The sequence below is a fragment of the Sinocyclocheilus grahami genome, unplaced genomic scaffold (genome assembly GCF_001515645.1).
Source record: "Sinocyclocheilus grahami isolate Dianchi unplaced genomic scaffold, SAMN03320097.WGS_v1.1 scaffold705.1, whole genome shotgun sequence".
In the NCBI taxonomy this organism is placed as follows: domain Eukaryota; kingdom Metazoa; phylum Chordata; class Actinopteri; order Cypriniformes; family Cyprinidae; genus Sinocyclocheilus; species Sinocyclocheilus grahami.
Genome location: NW_015505884.1, coordinates 303,371 through 325,293, shown reverse-complemented (window position 1 = coordinate 325,293; position 21,923 = coordinate 303,371). Strand labels below are relative to the sequence as shown.

General features: G+C 40.7%; 1 protein-coding gene across 1 annotated transcript; it reads right to left on the bottom strand.

The window, feature by feature from the left end:
- Nucleotides 1-2,705: 2,705 nt before the first annotated feature.
- LOC107559920 (POU domain, class 3, transcription factor 3-B) lies at nucleotides 2,706-5,488 on the bottom strand. The gene is made up of 2 exons (XM_016243949.1): nucleotides 3,959-5,488; nucleotides 2,706-3,660 (listed from the first exon to the last, which is right to left on the bottom strand). Exons 1-2 carry the CDS (start codon nucleotides 5,177-5,179, stop codon nucleotides 3,547-3,549), a joined length of 1,335 nt encoding a protein of 444 aa, XP_016099435.1. The 5' UTR covers nucleotides 5,180-5,488; the 3' UTR covers nucleotides 2,706-3,546.
- Between the last annotated feature and the right edge of the window lie 16,435 nt (nucleotides 5,489-21,923).

The following is a 21,923-nucleotide window of genomic DNA, read 5'->3' as shown; positions in this document are numbered from 1 at the left end:
TATATATGTTACCTGGACTTCAGGTTTAGTGTTAACACTCTGTTTGATAGATTATTTGACAGTGACACAATTGTAAGTTTGTTTAATAGGAAGGTTTGGCAAGAAAGCATAAATGGAATAAAATAAATGTTATTTGGGCTAAAACGTGGGGGTAGACAAAATATAAATGCGACTGCACGTGCACGAGAACTGCTCGATTATTTATGAAAGACCCTGATACTTACAATACGCTAATAATAATTTGGGCTGCTTTTAAAAATCCGTAAAGTTGACCAAATATTTGTTTTGCGGTAGAACGGTCCGCACACTGAGTAAAAAAAGAAAAGAAAAAGAGATTTCAAAGAAAGAAAGAATCTCGAGAATTCTTCTAATCGTAGTAGTTCTTTGCTATATTTTATCAGCAGTGGATACATCTGAGCACGTGGGTCGAAAGTCATGTGACAGTACCATGGCGTTTAGTGCAGTTTAGCATGAGCTTGCTTAACATATTCCAGGTCTCCCTGCAAACTACAGAGAGCTAAATTTGAGTAAAAATCAGTAAATTAAAATACTATTTTCTATATTTATGCCATGCTAATTCCCGAAAGAAAATCAGGGTCATTGGACAACAAACGTATGCTGAAGACAGACATGCAGACATTTTCCTCTAAACCTAAAATGTTTTTAATAATAATACTGCTAAACAACGCGATATCTGAATCTCCATGAAGCAATCATACACATTAGCTGAAATTTCACACACAAGCTGATTTCCCCCCTCAAAATGTCTACATTTTATTTTTTGAATTAATTTAGCCTACTTCTCAGTGACAGCATTTCTTTAACTCGGGTCGCACTAAATCAGTCTGAATGTCAGAATGAGACTCTTATTATTGGGGACAAAGAGAAGGGATGCATACTTCTATGACATTGATTGAATTTAGTTGCTAAGCAACTAGTGTATGGGAATTCATCCGCGAAATTTAAATCTTAGAGAGAGGGAATTGTGCGTTTTGCTGAATAGTCATCCTAAGAAAAAGTTGAAGGGATCACAATGTCGCTTTCGCCCGCTTACAAAACACTTCGTCCGTTTTATTTATGAGGCCTAGCTCAGAATAATTTCATCCCCAATATAATTAAGCTTACATGAATAATGTTAGGAATAAAACATAAAGTCATTTTATGACATTTTTATACCGTCTAAAGTTTACAGCATGAATTATATTATATACAGGCCTGTTTGTATAGTCTTGGGGGCATTGGCAATTCGCTGTGAGATCAAGTAGTCTGTCTTATTTTAATAAGCAAATCAGAAAATTGGCATAAGATGTTTGCGAGACTGATGAAATATAAAAAATTAAATAATAAAATATAAAAAAAAATAAGTAATACAAATAATTCCATATTTGGGTCATCACATGTTTCAGAGAGAAATTGAGAAATTCAGTTATTGAGCAAAATATAAACTAAATGTTATAATAAGTTGCTATTGCTAAACACCTCGACTGATCGAATGCTAAAAATGCAATAAAAAGGCATGCATATGCAAAATGTCTGTAAACACGTGTTTTAGTTTTCAGGGTTATGTACGAGGACTAGCCTAGACTAGACCTAGACTAGTTTAGGCTATTATTTAAAAAGTAATTATTTAGCAATATTTTACATGATAAAAAAAAATAAGTAATACAAATAATTCCATATTTGGGTCATCACATGTTTCAGAGAGAAATTGAGAAATTCAGTTATTGAGCAAAATATAAACTAAATGTTATAATAAGTTGCTATTGCTAAACACCTCGACTGATCGAATGCTAAAAATGCAATAAAAAGGCATGCATATGCAAAATGTCTGTAAACACGTGTTTTAGTTTTCAGGGTTATGTACGAGGACTAGCCTAGACTAGACCTAGACTAGTTTAGGCTATTATTAAAAAAGTAATTATTTAGCAATATTTTACATGATAGATAGATAGATAGATAGATAGATAGATAGATAGATAGATAGATAGATAGATAGATAGATAGATAGATGTAATGTGTTTGCAAAAAGCAGACCAGTGTAACACTGAATAAAAATACGTCCAAAAAACATGATGGTCGGGTTAATAGAAGGCATGTGGATTTGACAGTCGGCGTGAACGCTATAAAGCAGGTTAGCCTACACTACACAAAAGCGGGTGACACAGTAAACACTCCACCTCCACAAGCGATCAACTTTTCTGTGCTTTCTCTCGTGAGATTTTCTGAACGTTGCTATCTCTATTACGTGTCACAGAGACGCATTTCATCCTGCTAACAAAATGCAAAACAAAACTCCCGTTAGTGCTTTCTGTCGAGGCCTAAACGATTGCCACGTAACACTGATCTATTTTTATTTATTTATTTATTTATTTTAGAACACCGCACTGTGTGAAATGTTTATATGACGGCTGTATTTTTAATCAAACATCGCAATATTGTTGGCATACTAATAGAAAGGTTTGGATTTCGAGTGTTATTTCTATTCTGCATGTCATAACACAAGGCTATTAATATTCAGCAGTCATCATTTTAAAATGCATTTGGCTAAATATTGCTCAAAGAACATCCTAAAAAAATAAGAAACAGCTATACGATCTTAGGCACAACACACACTTTTGTTTCATTCTAACAAATTTATTGTTCTCGATCATCTCTTACGGAATCACTACTGAAATTAAATTACAATCAAATCATCACATCAAAATATACCCTTATTACCTACTGTCAAAGTCAGCTCGTGTAGATTTGTGCTCTTTTAAAAATGAGAATACAAAATTAAACAAAACAAATAAGGTCAACAACGAAAACAGGGGAAACATTTTACACAAGTCTGGGGGAAATAAATAATAACTGTTTGGAATAGTTCGTATGTATCCCGAATAAAATATTAAAACAAAGCATTTTAATGAAAACTATTAAGTAAATAATTCCGATCAGCATCTGATCTAATGAATCTATATTGCCGGCTTTACATAGTCTTGTTTATTAAAACCTACCAAAGAATACTGCTCGGAAATGGCAGCACATGAAAACATCCACAGCACCAGCTCTGGCCCACTTGGCAACGGATGTTCGCACAGAAGATTTTCAAAGAGGTGCAGCTGCGTAATATTCAGTCTTTTCAAAAGTCATCTTTGATTTAAATTTGTCCTCAAAACTCCACGTAAGATTAAGTTCTTTACATTAAAAAAAGAAGAAAAAAAATCAAAAGATGTGATCTTGGAGATCAGAAACCGAGGGCAGTCTTTTGTTGTTTTTGTAAGGATTGGAAGGCCAGAAAAAAAATCCATTCCATATTTCTGGATAATATCAAACCATGCAGTCTTCTCTGCCAAGTTGGATGGAAGCGTCGTGGATGCCACTGTTCTTCGCATTGTTTCAGTTGAATTTCATCCCTTTGTTTGAGGTTTAATGTCCCATAACAACACACACAATTGCCTGCGTCTTTTGCCTCTCAAACAAGACATTGGTACAACACGGTAGGGTGGGGGTGGGGGGCAAAGATTTTGTTGTTCATCGCTAATTTCTGTTATTTTTCAGTTGAAGTTAATGCGCCAATATTACCTGGTGGAACGAACTTGTAGTTGTCACCCTCTGGTCGCCCGGTTCGCTCGGCCCAGTTAAACTTGCATCTTTTAAGTAATCTACTAAAAAATGTCCCTGAAAGAAAGAGCAAACACAACCTTTTAGGTTAAGACATTTAAGGGCCTGGAACAAGATTAGCGGGCGGTTTAGGGTTGGGAAGGAAGAGGGGTGATTTTTTTTTCTTGTGAAAAAAATATATAACACATCTGCAGTCTCAAAATTCCCTCACAATCACAGTATCAAAATGTTTTGCTATCTTGATGATAGTCTGTGTTTTATCAGATTAGTCATATATAAAATATTTTTTTCTGTTCTATGTCTCACTGAACATTCGTTTGCAGTCCATGGAGGGGGGCGGTGTATCTGCACTCACATTGCCGACCTGAGAATATACATCCTCCGGCGTCTGCGGCACTCCTGGGGGCGTCATCCTTTTCTCTTTCTGTCTCCGATTGCAAAACCAAACTCTCACCACCTCCTTCTCCAGCTGCAGGTTGTCCGCTAGAGAGGTTATCTCTTGGGCCGCAGGCTTGGGACATTTCAAGAAGTGACTCTCCAACGCACCTTTGACGCTCACTTCGATGGAGGTGCGCTTCTTGCGCTTCCTGCCCTGAGCCGCTATCTTGTCGATGCTGGTGGGGCTGCCCGTGGAGGAGTCTGCCTCCTCTAGCCATTTGTTAAGCAACGGCTTCAGCTTGCACATGTTCTTAAAGCTGAGCTGCAGAGCTTCGAAGCGACAGATTGTGGTCTGCGAGAAGACGTTCCCGTACAGAGTGCCCAACGCCAAGCCCACGTCCGCTTGCGTGAAGCCCAGTTTGATCCGGCGTTGTTTGAACTGCTTGGCAAAGTGCTCTAAGTCGTCCGACGTCGGCGTGTCCTCGTCGGAGTGCGGGTCGTGGCTGTTCACTCCGTGGTGTGCTTGCTGGTGATGTTGATGCTGGTGGTGATGGTGGTGGTGGTGGCTGCTGTGATCGAGCTCCGGCGTGTCGCCGCGCACCAGACCCGGGTGTACTAGGCTCTGGCTGCCCGGCGGACTGAGCATGCCGTTCACCGTGAAGCCTCCAGGCTGCGAGTATATGAGGGACTGCTGCTGCTGTTGGCTCCCAGTTAGAGAAGGCATGTGGGCAGCGGTTGTGCTACCCCAGGCACCCGCGTGAGTCTGGTGGGGACCTAAATGTGGGGGCCTGTGATGCAGCGCAGTCCCAGAGTGCAAATCGTCTCTCCCCGAGTTATTTTTCACGTCCTGCTGCTGCTGCGGGCTGCCTGTCATTCCAACGGGACTAGACGACCAAGGCGATCCGGCTTCAGCTGCGGCCACTGCGGCAGCTGCAGCCGCCGCTGCAGCGTGAGGCAAGGACGTCACCCACTGGTGAGCGTGGCTCAGCATATGTCCCCCGTTGCTCGCTGCCATTGCGCCCTGCATGAAATCGCTTTGTACCATTTTAACTGCTGGGTCTCCCCTGTACCCACCGGACACTGAGGTTACCGCAGCACTGCCCTGCTGCATCCCACCTCCGGTGTCCGAGTGCACGATCGAGCCGGACGATAATATACTACTGCTGGATAGATAAGGGTTGGAAGCCGCTGTGGCCATTCCGCTAACCTTATGAATACGTTTGCTGATCACCCCCTCCCTTTTGCAGAAACTTTTTTAATACAGGCAAATTATAGGCTATCTCATGAATTATTCAAACTTTAAAAGTCTGACTTGTGTTTTGACAAACACCATCAACAAAAAGCAAAGAAAAAGATATTGTAGGAGAGAGGACGAAATCCGTCTCTTGAATAATTTGTGCATTCATATATTTCGAACATATGAATGACTGAAACGATAAATTCCACTTTTATGTCAGCGTTGAAAAGCCCTCGGAAGTCAAACAGTCCTTCGATCTATATTTTCTGTTTAAATAGTTTGAAAACAAAGAAAAACCAACAACAAAAAAAAAAAATTCAAAACTTTGTCCCGCAAGAAACTTCTGGCGCTTGAAGAAGTTGTAATATGCCCTTAAAAATAATAAGTCCAAACGTATGTTCCGTTACCGAGTGGAAAAATATTAAACGTGGTTCTTCCTAAATTCTTTTGTTATTTAGCCGCAGCGATTTCACTTGCTCCGTCCCTTTATTTCTTTTCTTTTGCAGATTCTTTTATGGTGCTGTAAAGTCTGTCTCTTTGTTCTGTTTTGATGTGTTTAAACCTGCCAAACCGCTCCAGTTGAAGTACAATCCAGTATTACAGTGCAAAGCAGTGTTGCATGCCTTCTTTCTCATTCGCTTGTTCTCTCTCCTCTCCCTCGCTCGCTCTCCCTCTCTCTCTCTCTCTCTCTCTCTGACAGTTAGCTCAGTCCCTCCCTCAGAGCTCGAGGACGCGCGAGTGTTTACCCTGTGCTGCGTACGTCGTCCACGTCTTTTCACCAAATGCAAGGAAGTCGGGTGTACGGCTCTCGTTGATTGGATAACACCGGTAAGATTGACAGGTCTAGAGAACTCGCTTCAGGCACTTAGACCCCCCTTCCGGCTATTCCAATTGGCTGCTTTTGAATTTAAATAAATAAATCAAGATAAATGACTGAAAACTCTAAAGAATGTAGAAAAATATGAATAAATCCCCATTTAAGTACAATTTCCCATAGTTTTGGTGAATTATTTTGGTGAATTATTGACAAGACAGTGTGACTCTTAGTGGGCTATTTCTCAGGGCCATAATAAAATAACAACACATAGTTCTATTACTAAGCCTTAGGTTGAATTTAGATAAGAGTGATGGACAGTGACCTCTAACAAATAGGCTACAACTGATCTTTAGGCTACAATAGGCTACAATTGAAATTTCGAAATAGATCTTTTGAAAAGCCCTGAAATTGCACTGGCTGCATGTGATCTCTGTGTACAACGATTTCACTCTTACTGACAAAAGGAGGTCTAAAATATAGTTTCTCTTCCAGCATGTCTGTTGCAGTTTTCAAACGCAACTAAGCAAGATTATATAAATATATCGACGCAATAACCATCGCAATTGCGTCACTACTATCGACTATTTTTTCTGAAACGCCGGCCTCTCAAGAGTTAACGAGATGACTGTGCGATGCTTCCAAGCGGAAACAGAGAGTGCAAGGCAACTGAACACAAGAAAGGCATGGGGAGAAAGTGGCAACCGAAACGAAGGCAAACTGAGTAGTCCTTTGGGGATTTGCAAGAAACGTCTTTTAATTTAACTAACAAGATCGACTGTCGATAGGGCACATATACAACATTCCTTTTCAAATTTCGCGCTGAATTGTTTAGACGTTACCATCAGACCCCTACAACATATGGATTCACCCAGTGGTATAAATAAAAGTGCAAGTCCAAAGAAAATTTCGGGTGATTGACATACGGTCCCCCCAGGTGTGACACTCGGTTTCAAAGGATCTCCATGTTTATGAACTACTGCTAGAATAATAGCCTACATAGCTATCACAATAAGGACAGACAAACCATATCCTACATAAACCAATGCACCATTTTACACCAATAATCACTCCAAAAGCTATTGTGACAGAAAAGCTTATTTTAGATTTAATTTAGCATCGGTGTATTGGGTATAATGACAATGAATCAGGTTTTGTAGAAAACCCAAGAGAGGACAATACGCACTCCCCTTCCCAGAAGATTTCATTTGGATCAGACTCAAAAACCGAGAGAACCTCGTGGATTTGTTTACATTGAATGGCAAAGTAGGGCCACCGCCACGGGGCTGTCTATTCATTAATTTCCAGCGGATTTTGGTCTAAATGACTGATATGCAGCTCGCTTTCAAAGAAAGTCTCGTGCGGCCATAAGAAACGTGATAGCCAGTATGAGAAAAAGGGATTCACTCACTCTGAGGATTCAAAGCAATTTCAAATGTTCAAGCCTTCAACTTTTGAAGTTTAATGTTTTTATCTGAAAAGTAGGCTGTTTATTATTTATTTGTTTATGTAACAAGGTCCCCGTGTTCCCTGCTGGGGAGATCATTAGTTTTCTGTGCAAGTAGAGAGGGAAAAATCCCCAAGTATAACAAGAGACGAACAGTTAGTGCTGATTTTCATTTGCATAAATTTTCATATATTTTAGTGAAAATAATAGCGGTGCAGAGGAGAGCTCCGCTCAGTTGAGTCAGAGGGAAGAAAATCTTAGGAAGGACCAAAACGGAGGGAGAGAGTCGGTCACTGATGAACGAACAATGCAGTATTTGAGACATTTTTCCGTAAAAATCAATAAGACTGTTTAGCTTTATAAATAGCGAGCAGACGGTTAAGCTGCTGTTTTGTAGTGAATGTCCAGTGGAGAATGTGCAATCAATCAAATTCAAACAGGAGACCCTCGGTGGAATTCTCGGCGGAGTCGCGTACAAGTGGATATCAGGTCTTTTACATAAATCGATCTTTTACTTCTATGCCAAAGTTTGATGCAACTTGGTCTGCAGCACTGACTTGCGAACGATGTAGAACTCGAGACGGTGTGTGAACGACGGCAAGGATTTTAAGTTGTTACTGAACGAATGTGAGAGACAACACAGCACACGAGGAGCAACTGAGCAGAAACCAGTCTAGCAGATCACGACCGGTAGCAAAGAAAATATGCAAGTGTCTAAGCAAGATATGCTTAAAATAAACGAGACCGCAATAGACGCAGTTTAAATGATAAACATTTGGGGTGACCAAAATATAGGCTATACAGACGGTTGCAAAACTAAATTTAGATTTAATTCGAATTAAAAAAAAAAGAAGGTTCATATATTTAAAATGCAATATAGTCTATATGCAAACATAACGAAAACCTTTCCATTCGATAATTCTTGGGTTAACTGTGTGCCCTCCCGGTCGAAGATGCCATCTCTCTCGCAGCCCCACTAAGAACGTTTGTTTCATTCATGGGCAAAGCATTTCTGAACCCTTCCTCTCGGTTGCTATGGTAAGTGGAATAAAAGAGGGAACACTGGTCGCATTAAGCTATATGTTTGTGCACTGGAGTCGAGATGAAAGAGCCACAGTCAAGCCAAGAACAGCCATACCATTGCGCCAAACACACAACTCAAATTCGTAAATGTCTATAGAAATACAAGCGTCTACAAAAGATATATACATAAATGAACTGGAATCAGCACAACCATAAAGATTGGATCCCACACTTACACGCTTGACAGGGACGTATGGGGAGTACTTTGTTACCAGCAGGTGTCGCGCTTAGTCAGGATGGTAAAAGCGTTAATGGTGAGTAATTGGGGTATTGTCCTTGATTATTGATTTATTCTTATTTTTTTTAGGAGAAGCATAGGGTACTGATATTGTAAACTGATACCTGGTGAAATCATAATGCGGACAACCACCTCAGTACAATTAATTTATTCATAAGACATTAATACAAATTATTGTTATTGCTGAAAGAAACAATGCAGACCCTGCTGTTTGTTACATGTTTAAAAAAATGATTCAGTGTATACTTTTTCAAACGTATTTTCACCTTACTGTGTACGCCTTTGTAATTCTGACTTTGATTGATAACGTAGACCTAAGTTGCAGTTTGTAGTTTATTAAAAGGCTCGGGAAGTTTATAAACAAAACACTTTTGGAACAGACAGTTTATTATATTTGGCAAACATTTACATAAATGTTTTTACGTAAAAATGCTGATATAAGTAACATTAGTATTTCAATACATTTAAAAACGTGTCTATGTGTGTGACACATTAGTGACACAATAGCATTAACCAAGGACAAATGCATTCATCAAAATCAAAACAGAAGAAATTATTTGATATAAAAATCATTATTAAAAAAAGTGCGCGCTTGTTTGATCACCTAGTTAAATATTTGAATAATTACGGAATTTTAAAATCACGAAAAAAACACACTGAACGCAATTTTAACTGAATATCATTTAAGAGGATTTTGAGTAGGCTATTAACAATATCCCAAAAGGAAAAAAAAAATGTATATTGCTTTTATTACAATTAAATGTCTGTTGGTTTTGAAGAAAGACAATACATGTAACAGAAATATAGCCTACTGCTGAATTGTCATTCATTTGAGAAACAAACCTTCAAAGCGCTAAGCTCATGTCTGACAGCGTGAAATTGTAGGCCAGAGCTCTGGCGTCGTCCCAAAAAAGAGGATGCGATGTCTCTTATTTTCTCTTAATTCCGGAAGATAAAATGTCATAGTGGGATGGTACATGTGTATGATGGTATTATAAAATAAAATAGACTAATTATAATTATTATCTTATACATAATAATATGTTGCATTTGATTTTTAAACCTTATTATTTATTTATTCAATTTGTAGTTTATTTATAGTTTATTTAACAATTTATAGTTATTTGGAAGAACGATAATAATCAAAATACAACAAAAATGCAGTATTGGATTTATACATTTTTCTACAAATACAAATTGGGATAAAACTACACATGGATCAATCTAAACGCTTCTGTGATAGTCGGTCAGAGAGGAAGAGTAATCGACTGAACGATGTCATTTCATAATTTGTGACTACGAATGGCATTATTTTACATCCTTGTTCTATACATGGAAGCCCATAGAATGCGTCACGTCGTTCCGCCTTGTTTATTCCACTGCTCCCTTGTGCATCATTTCCCGTAGCACCGGCCCAGGAGGCGCGCAGCTTCATGACCGAAATGGCGAGAAATGTTTCAGAGCTCTATGTCTTACACGAAGATTATCCGAGCTTCATTATTCGTAAACATTCCAGCCAGCCCCTTATTGATTATGCTATCTCCCATTGGAAATCAATGCAAATGTCATAATGTGCTTTAAATAATATGTGGATGGAATGTCTAATACTAGTATAAATATAAATATAAATAAATAAATAAATAAATAAATATATATATATATATATATATATATATATATATATATATATATATATATATATATATATATATTATGTGTATATATACACCAATACAAATATGTAAATAGAATAAAATCAGTAAAATACTAAATAAAGACTCAAAAATATATAAATCACATCAGACATTATATTTCTGATATTATCCCCCAACTCAGTCAGGACCCCAGCTTTGAATTTCATCCATCTCAAGATATGTTTGATGTGACACAAAGCTGTCTGTTCCATGATATGGATGCTAGTCTTCTCTCTCTCTCTCTGTGTGTGTGTGTGTGTGTTTGTAACTGACAGATCCCTCTTAACTGTCCCATGTGGACTAACAATATCTCTCGGACATTCTATAACAGACACTGCACTGATTACTGTTGTAGGCCACTGCAATAATCTAACTCCTACTGTCCCATTACGGGTCAGGGGCACTTTCATGAAACACTTGATTATATATATATACATGCTGGGACTATCTAACATTCCAACTTAATTATGCATCAACATATTAATGTGATGAAAAAGTTGCCTGAGCACTGCGATGTGCCCTCTACCATTTAAAATATATCCATTGTGAGTGGACTGAAGTGGTGCCCTGCGTGTTTTTGTTTGTCAAACAGCACTGTTCCCTGAGGAGTGCGGTTTGTGGTACCTCCCTGCTCAGGATTACATTAATCAAAGCATTTATTTCCCCAGAGATGCACAGCACAAATCACCCAAAATCCCAATCAAATTGAATAACAGTGGAACCACGCATTGGACGTGACCTCTGTGTTTTTTCTGTTGCTCGTTTTGTGAGAAAACGGGTCTCTTGCCATTTTAGCTTCACTCACAAAAGCAAAAGTGTCTTTCTCTGTGATACAGGAGAGGAGTTTCAATAGTTGAAGGTGTTATGCTGACTGTGAGAAACATGGAAATCTTATGCCAGTGGCCAGACACAGTGTGGTTTTTAGTGATGAAACATAGATGTTTGGTTTCCACAGCACATCTACAGAATTAAGGATTTGCTTTTGGTTGCAGAAAGTGCGGTCTGTTAGGTTAGACAAACCTGCTGGTTGAGAACCGTCTCCCCTCTTAGTATTAAAAAAGAAGATCATATGCGGATGAAATCATTTCTTTTATGCTCAAGTTATACAAAATAACTACATTTGACTGAGTGCAAAACTGTCAACACAATAAATCCACGGCAAAGCTGCTTGGCTCAATAAATATTGCTTGCGATACGAGGCCTATTACAGGTACTGCAAATAAAACAATACAGCTGTAATTTTCCTCATGTGTTGTTTTAATGTAACTGGCGTGCGTCGTTTGAGAATCGTGGTGAAAATGGGAAGGAAATGTAAGGCTGTTTATGGCAGTGCAGTGCGTCGAAACACAAATTCAGCTCTGCTGCTTTCAGACCGATCAGGGATAAATGATGGAGCCTGTCCTGGAGTGGGTTACCAGACAGGAACATTAACTCTACTGGAGAGGTGATGGAAACATTTTGTTGAAATATACAAGTCGTAGTATATAAGTCACAGTTTTAACTGGTATAAAAAGAGCCTTTGTCTGAATTGTAAAAATTAGAGAAATCTGTCGCTCAAGCCAGTCGAAAAAGTGGCGTACGACTGACAAATGACAGCGTAAACGTGTTAGCAACTATATAAAATCCTCTGTTTTTGTATGTGTGGGCACGCTCGGTTGTCAGAAAACCATTTGTGTGTGTCATCTTAATTACGTTCCCACCCACAGCAGGAAAAATGGGTTTACATACATCTGTATCCTTATTTTGGCATCCTATATGTTCTCCTAAACCTCTGGGCCTTTCCTCACTCTCTGTCTCTACCATACCTCTCTTTGTCTCCTCCTCTAATTCTCTCCCTCTTGGTCCACTCACGCATACAGCCCGCAGGGTCACAAAAGCAACGTTCACCAGCCTGCTAGAAGTGGCCTGACCTTCTGCCAAACTGCCTACCACACATTACTCATTACTCAGGCCGGGCACACGGACAGCCCCACAGCTAAAATGCTGCCCTTAACTCAGGCAACATGCAGTGGATCATTCTAAACTCCTCCAGTTTGCTCTCACTCACTTTTATTAAAATGTGCATGCTAAGGGTGCACCGCAGTGCTTAGAGGCTGAATAATGGCTAAGCTAAGGAAACATATGCGTCTCATGTGTAAGGTGGAAAGGTCAATGAGTCTAATTTCTGGTATGCACGATAATGGGTATACAGTACGCTCGCTGTGGGAGATAGAGCTGGATATATCTAAACCTCATGTTATACATGCAAACAGGCCTCCTATAGCGTATGCTGAAGAAATTATGAAGTAATATCATTTAAAATGGTGGTCGTGGTGAAGTGAGAGTATATACAAAACAGCAAACCTACATGTGTGTTAACAATTACCGACTGTTGTGGTGTTTGTATACAGATAATTGGGTCATAAGGTGTCAAAAGCTCATTAAAAGAGGGTGAATAAGCTTAAAATTTTACCTCGGTGGAAGCTAATACTTATAAATAATGTATTAAAAATAATATCACTAAAATACATTAAAAAAAAAATATCTTAACATATATCAGTAACTCAAATCGAGAAATGTAATCATAATCAATAAACAAAATGTAATCTATCTATCTATCTATCTATCTATCTATCTATCTATCTATCTATCTATCTATCTATCTATCTATCTATCTATCTATCTATCTTGTAATGAAATGAACTCAGTGCTGCATTTTTATTTGTTGCCTGCACAGAAAAATTAATTTCCTCTCAATTCAAGGATCAGTTACTCACCTCAATGAATAAAGTGTAAGGGGTGTTATCAGATATCTACACAGACTTTATTAGTGAACATGGTGAGCATCTGGACACCTGAAGGAAAAAAATGCGCCTGGAGACAAAATGTGTATTGTATTGTATGCCGTAGAAAGAATATTTGTTCAAGATGCAGTTCCAACTGATTCTAACATTGTTATTTCTCTTGCAGGAGAGGAGCTTCAACTCTCCCACCTTCCCTCTTTTCTCCAGGGAGAGGGGCCTCCTTCCACATTGGACCCAGACTCAATCTGCTGCAGAGGGACAGAGTGGCCATGCTGTGAGCGGAGACACACACACACACACACACACACACACACACACACACACACACACACACACACACACACACACACACACAGACAGACAGAGATCTCACTGCTTCCGTTTTCAGCTTACACTGCTGCTTGAGCTGTTAGCCTGCCGGCTATTTTTCTTTGAGAGACTATAAAAATATGCAAATGCTGTTGTTAAAGAGAACAGTTGAGTTTTTTTTTCTTCTGCTTGCGCCCCTTGTGAGTCTGCAGAGCAAAAGGCGGAAGGATTTCACTTTTGTCCCTCACTTTGTTTATAGAAAGACATGAAGAATTAAAGGAGAGCAACAGCGACAGACACATCATAAACATGTTTGAAATGACCATGCAGATAGGGAAGAATAAAATGAAGTTTTACAAATATCCTGCTTTACTCGAACTGTATCTGCAGAGTGAGCGATTTTTAAAATGCTCTCCTTTTCTTTACCTCTCATCATGGCGGACAGGCCTTAAACACAGAGCATCAACCGCTTTAAGAGTGCAGGAAAAGTACAGGGCGAATTTGTAAACCCCTCACGGTGCCGCGAACACTTTTTGAAGTGATTATGAAGACAGTTCAGATCAAAGGCTTTGACAACTCTGAGTGCCCGCCAAGACTGAGCCCCTGTAATCGCACAGAGCCCTCCGTACAACACTGCTCACACCCCTCAAGCACCCGGCAGAACGCAACGCCACACTCACGCATAAACAGATTATCAAGGGACAGAAAACGGCTGGAAAGTAAATATGGGATTAGAGTTTTCAGACTGAACTGCACCGATATAACCGAGGAGATTAGCAAAACATTTACAGGTAGATATTAATTATCGGCGTCAGGAAGATGAGGAAAGAAATTGTGAATTAAAAACTCCATGCATATGTTATAAAAAGCGGTGCGCTATATAACCTCATTATATTAAATATTTTCCATTGTATTCAACATATCACATCTATTAAATTAACTGCCATAATTTTCTAAATCCTGTACAAAGAGACCATAAGAAGCTGGAAAAAAAGAGAGGGAGAAAAGGAGAGTGAGCAGAAAGTGCTTTGTTGAAGTCAACAAACTCTTATATTTTTATATAATTATGTGCTCTGCTGTGCGTAACTGCTAGGCAGCATTGTAACAAATGTCCATCATTGGCTCCATTAGCCCTGAAGACAGACGGCCATTACATTTAGCTCAGTATTTTGCTAACACTATAAGAAAACACCATAGCTCCAAAACAAAACAACAACAATATTAATAGTTTATTAAAACAAGCATCCAAGTTGTATCGTAGCATTTGAAAAATATATCTTGTCACACACATATGCACACACACTGTAAGTCATGTGGAAATATGTTAACAGGCTGCCGTCTTGAACCTGCACATCATGTTGTTGTTTGGTCATTTAACTGAAAGTTTTGCTTTTGTCAGTGTATTTACTGTTTTGTGGTACCGCACTGGTGCTGATGTGAAACAATAAAATGTGTGACAGCAAGTCCCCTCTCTGCCTCCTGTTTACGGTGCCACTCAGCGCCTCTCTCAGACTAACCGCTTGGTACAGTCTTCTCTGGATCACTTCCAGAACCCTCGGGTTCCGAGTGGCCCAGTCTCTGAAGAGCAGCCAACAAACGGGCCTTTCAGTGTGGACAGCAGATGGGGCGGGCCAGCCAACCACTCGGAGGAACTTCTTGTGTCGCCAGACACAGAGAATGAATCCGCTTTTATCTGCCAGCCCAGTGGACTACAATGAGCCTTCCTGTGCACTTAACCATGAGACAGCACACACACAATTACAGAGAATGATGCCAGACAGGTAGTGCGCATTACCATTCCCTAACCATAGAAGTGAAAATCTGAAACTCTGGGTTTGGCTACACTCGCGATTTAACAGACAAACACACAGTCTGTTTGTTCAATCATGTAAATCATTCTCTGGGCGGAAGAGCTACAATTCTGATAGGCTACAAGATAAACAAGCTAAAAATTAATTCCTGAAGAATGATCAAAATCGACATTATTTAGGCATTATGATCAAAGACAGTGACTGCGCAAGCTATACAAGGCTGTTTTTAATCAAAATTGCATGCTAATATTTCTTAATTCCATTCATATCTTGCATAGGGGAGTTAGAAATCCAAGCATATTGATCTCTCTGCTGTTTAATTTACAATTCGGTATTTTGTCAGCCATTTATGACTAATTGTTCCAGACAAGCATTCCAATATCTCTTTCAACAGTAGCAGAAACTCCCACTGACTAGTCTCTCATGGATAATCATCTGACACCCCTGCGCTGGGCTGCGCCATACCGCCTCATACTAAGTGTGTGTGTTTGTTCTTTTTACAGCTTGGTCACAGGGAACTGCAGGTCCTATCGATTGCCTGATCATTAGGAGTGACCAGCTGAGTGGCAACATAGCCGCAAACACCACTAACTGCAACGCAAAACATCTGACCTCTCTTTAACGAACAGCCATCGAGTGACCAGACCTACTCATTGACCTGCAATAGTCACTGCAGGCCAGCAGCATTGAGATAACTACACCCAGCTGTGGGCTGTTTCATTGACTGCCATGGATTTGCTGGGCTTGTGCGATTCGGAAAACTGTCTGACGTGGATTTTTATGAGGAAATGTATCTCATATCTGATGGTTTAGCAGATGTCCGTATGCAGAACAGTTGGCAGGTGTGTCTGCCAGTACAATCCCACTGATGATACAGTTTACACTAGTCCGACACCCACTGCTGAAAGTCTGCGAGTGACACTGCTCACCTCCTGTTGCGCTATTAGAAAGCACGGCTTCCAGTTCAGAACCTCGCACCACCCCAGTATGTGTGTGTGTGTGAGAAAGAGACAGTGAGAAAGGAGGAGGAGGCAAGGAGAGGGTAGGAGGAGGAGGAGGAGAAGGAGGAGAAGGAGGAAAAGGCCACTGATCAGTGAGTGAATGAAGCGTTTCTCTGGTGAGTCCCTCAGAGGGGAAGCACCCTGCAGAGGACAGTGTGGAAATGAACTCGATGAGGCGGTGAGTGTTTGACCCCATGTCTGTCCTCACACCACCCTCACCACTCTCATGGCTGACTGACACCGACTACATCCTGCCTGCAATGAGTCACTTCCCGTCTGTCATTACCTCGCCTGAGCACTTTCTTAATTCAACACTAGTATGTCTGACTATAAACGGGCGAGGGATTCCGCGTTTGAAGTGTCATATTACGATATCACTCATTTATTTTCTCTCCGTCAGGTTTCATCTTTAGTTTCTTAAAGAAAATGGGTCTGTTACATGCTAACCAACACCATATGAGTCTAGCAGCGTGAGAAATATCTGAAAGCCGGCTGCTCGAGAGTTGAGCTCCAGGGAAATGATCCTTGTGGGGCAGCTGAAGGAATGGGGGGAAGAGCGGAAGCAGATTGCAGGAGAAGGCGGTGGCTTTGAAGGTTGTAGGTAGCAGGTTTTTCCCTGCACCACTGAAGGAGACTTGAGCACAGGCCCCCACCCGCACAGGTGGTACTGCTCATTTCAATTTAGCTCAAATCTGCACTTGAAATAGTGCGGCTGTCATAAGCAATCTGCAGCCCAGGACGGAGCACTGCCTTGGTCGAGGAGTGGTGGGGGGAGAATTGGGTTGTCAGAGCAGACTACGTTGAGTTCTGAAGAAGAGGCTGCTGCCATATGCCCTCCCAACAACCTCCTCTCCCTCCTTCACTGTTCCTTTACTCTTCCAAGCACATGTTCACCGCAGGTCCACTCATCCAGAACAGCACAAAGAGAGGTCAAAGCAGTCAACAAGTTATTTACTGCAGGGGAGCCGCTGTGCCACACACACCCCATCTGCTTTCGGAGATGAGACCGAATTCCTCATTATGTAACACAAGATCAGCTTTTTCTTTTTCTTCTGACAAAGGTCTGGTGCACACCCATAACTCTTCTTTGCTTACGCTTCTTGCACAACTGGTGAGCATCATGGAAGCCACTAGTCAAAACCTTCTGTGCAAAGGTCTCATCCATTTTAAACATTCATATTTGAACTAAGTGCTGGGTTTTGGTTAATTTAACTGCAGATGCTCGAGATGTGAAACACAATAAGCAAAAAACCAACTTTGGCGGATCCAGCAGTTATTTCAAGGCAATGAACAGTTTCATAGATTAGTTTTCTTTCCGAAAAATACATTTTAATTTAATATTTTTTATTTTATTTTACATTTATGCATTGCATTTATGGCAGACACTTTTATCCAAAAGAATACCTTGCATTCAAGGTATACATTTTCAGTTTATGCATTCCCTGGGAATCATGGCCATGGCTTTGTTAGTGCCATTCTCTAATGTTCAACCTACAGGAGTGCCTGGCTGATTTCTGCTAATTTTACTAATATTTAACAATGTTTCCAAAGTCAAATCGGTAAGAGTAAACTGTAAAATTGCATTCCCAGTCAGTGTCCAACTCAACCTGTAGTCGTCTTCTTGGAAAGCCGAAGGAGTCTTTAAACAGAGGAGACGAGGCAGCGTCTATAGACAGCACAGATGATGGACAGATCAGAGCAAGCGTTGCAATCCTGGAAGTGTTTCCTCATCAGAAAGCAGGCGTTTTCAAGCAGTGTTGTTCTAGCCTGGGGCTACAGCCCACTGGATCATGTTGAGCTCTTTCTGGAGAGGAAGAGAAAACATGGCAGGCCTCGATGAATGCAAATGTACCTTGTGTATCTTGCAGGCATCTTGATGGGGCTTGGAAGCACAGTTGCCCCTTTAGGAATGTGTGTCTGATGTGGGAACCTCTAAATAATACACAAGCCCGGACATGAGGTGTGCTTTTACCCTCAGCTGAGGGAAAATATAATCGAAGAGCTTTGAAAAGAACCAGAATGGTATGGTATTCCCTCACCTTTAAAATGAAAATTTAATCATGCTAATTTATTCATGAATTTCTGAATTTAATCTCTACTTTGGTACATATTTGCCCATCAAGAGGTTCCAAAAGAACCACTGGCATCTGCACAGTCAGCACTTGAGGAACCAGGCATGGCTTGCCATACCATGACTATGGAGGATTACACCCAAGTTGCCCCCTTTGGACTGTGTGCCTTGCCCGTTGAGCTGCCAACCTGGACAGCTCTTTCACAGCATGGCAGAGCCTCTCCAGGAGGTGGTATTCTCTCTGGACTAACATGTGTTTCTGCGGCTGGTTCCCTGCCCACTACTGCATAGACCGTGCCAGGGCTCATGCGTCTGTGCACTGATAGAGCCTTGATGAGGTTGTGGGAATGCTGGGAGATTGTCTATCTTTTATCCCCGGGCTTCAAATGAAGTTGAAATTGAGTTTTTAGCGGGTTTCTCTCTCCTGCTTGCATGGCTCTCGAGCAATGGCTCCTTGCCTGCAGCATCAGCAGGGAGTCATTTCAAAGTCTCCAACACTGCAAATGCAAGAACGCATCTATGCAAAAAGACACAGACACACACTTCTTTTTAGCTCCTAGATACACAGGAGTTTTCAGGCAGAGGACACTACGAATAACTTTCATGCACATTTGGGAAAAGAGAACGTTTATTCCCGAGTTCTCCAAGGGAGATTACGCACAGCTCTCACATTGGTGTCTTTATGATTGAAGTCCTCAATAGCCTCCCTCATATATGCGTCAACATTAGTGCATATTACAAACAAGTCTTAATGGATCACTCACATTTGTCCTAATGAGTAAAGTTGGTTTGTAGTTTCACTTGTTAAACTTCTTCATCAAGACCCACATCATCTGTGCATTCATGCCTCATGACTGTGCTGAAGCTGTAAAGGAGAGCAAGAAGAACTGGTGAAGAGCTGAATTGACAGGATTAATGGACGAGGAGCTGAGCTGTGCAATTACACCCTTCAGTGAGGGGCATTTTTCATTTTTGGGTCCTCCTCATCTCTGGCTTTCTTTCCTGTGGGAGAGAGTGCAGTCCTAGAGGTTTGTTTGTTTTAATTATTTTTCCATATGCAAATGTGGTTTTATTTAATTGCAGCGAAGCAAGCGATGAGCACGGAGAAGAAAGAGGGGAGGACAAACTCATTATTGATTCCTAAGCCATCTTTCTGGAAGCCATTGCCATTACGTAGCGTAATCCATCTTTCCCATGCATTAACTTCAGTACAGGCATGGAGAGAAGTGTTAATGCCTCCTCAGAACATCAATCAGACAGTGCGAGAGAGGGAGACAGGTGAACCTCTGAACAAGTTTCTTCTTCTTCTTTTTTTTTGACAGGTACCATTCAGTAAAATATGTTTTTATTGCCAGGGAATGAGGACTAAAGGTTGTTGTAATGAGACAGGTTAAAATAAGTCATGCAGGTTACCAGCAGCCTTCCACCAAACCGTCCTCATTTATTCCGCAGGCCTGAAATAATGTTTTCTGCAGGAAGTTTCCAATAATGTCCTCTTGAGGAGATGAGTGTGATTGTGTGGTGGGTGTGTATTTGCATGCGTGTGTGTCTTGTGTGTGATTGAGGCTCTTCATGGCTCTTTGCAAGTGTACAATACGCCTTGCGCTATGCAGAGATGAGACATAAATATTGCTGAATAAAGAGAAGTACGTTATCAAACCCTGCCTTCACAATGGAGAGCTTAATTACCCAAGGCTGTGCTTTGGGAGTGTGTGTGAGCAAGACGGTCAGGTTTGAAATTCAGAGGCCCAGAGTATTTCTTTGCACGTTTACTTGTTTATTGCTCACTGAAGTGGGCAGGGCTAAGAGATTCCATTAGAGAGTGACATCTTCTTTTTCAGCCTGTCAGGCTGTGCTTCCCCATATAGAGACGGACGGATGTCATCTGTCATTCCGAGGCCTCCCTGATGGTTTATTGGAGGTGTTCATGGATGTATGACGTGCTCGTTAATTTCGGGGACAATTATTAATGAATGGCTTGAGATAAAATAAGGATAAAAGCGAGAGCCAGGAGTAAAAGAACTGTGAAGAGAGCAGGAAGCTCAGTTTCAGCATTTCTAAAAAAAAATCCTCAAAGTCTTTTCTTTAATCCACCCTGACAAGGCTGAGGCTCAATCCACCTCTCTCTCTCTCCTTCTTCTGGATCAGTAGGGTCCTGCAGTGGTATAGCAACAGCATGGGTTCTTAGATCAGTGTTCTGTGTTCTGAGAGACACACATACAGAAGGGGTAATTACTATGCCATGCTGAACAGTAAAAGCAGACCTAATCCTCTGCGTGTTGGAAGCCTGTCTACCACGGCTGCACAGGAGAGATTGTACATAGTGTGTGCTAGGACAATGTTTGCGTGTTTACACTTGTGTCAGGTTTTCTTAAAGTAATAGTGTGCTGAATAAGGTGTTCATTTTTTGTCTGTTCCTCAGACAAGGCTATCATATGTATTCTGATAATTTCAGAACACTTTTCCGGTGCTTTTTTTTTGTTTGTTTTTGGATCTTGGAATTTTTTTGGGGAAAATTTCCTTGTATGAAAACAGGAGAAAAAAAAGGAAACACACCTATCATTCATTAAAAATAGATTCAAATAATTGTTTAATGTCTAATTAACTGTTGACAGTTTATAGAGACAGATAACAATGAACGGAAACCTTCTAAATCACATGATCATGTTTAATTTTTACATTTTTGTACCAAGGGTACTTGCACTGATACTGCAGGAATCTTGCAGCAGAGTATTTGTGTGTGTTCCTTGCTGGCAAAGCTCTGGGAGAATTGCATCAGTCAGAGAGCAGTGCCTACTGAGCATCAGACTGGATGCAGAATGTGTTTCCCTGGAAGCCCAGTCTGATTGGACATGCACAGAGGATGTAAACAGCCAGTGCTTGGGGCATTCGGCATCGCCAAACAGGCCTTCCACTAATCAGGGAGACACCTGCGAGGAATCCCCCGCTGTGGGCTTCATTTAGAGAAAGTCTCTTCTGGCTACACCTGGATATCTCACTCAGGCCCAACTGCGGTGGAATACAGCTGCCAGTCATGCAGATGAAAGGTCTACCGTGACCATGGTGAAACCGGCTTTTACATGGTGGGTATGCTGTGCAAACAGCACCAAGTATGGGCTGATAATCTGCTCTAATACCACCCACCTGGCCTGCTATACCACCTCTGGAAGTCTGGAAGCATTGCAATACGTACACAGGTAAAAATCAACACTAGTAGAGAGGGAGGAATCAATCCTTTTGGCATCAGCTGACGCTGATCTGATACAGGAAAAGAGGGTTATACAGGGCATTCTGTATTGTCCCTGTTGAAAAAAACAGCATATGCTGGTTAGCAGAGGTGTAAAGTATTGGAGTAAATGTAATTAGTTACTGTACTTGAGTATCTTTTCGGGTACTTTGTAGTTGTACTGAGTATCAAAGATATTAGCAACTTTTACTCTTTACTTCACTACAC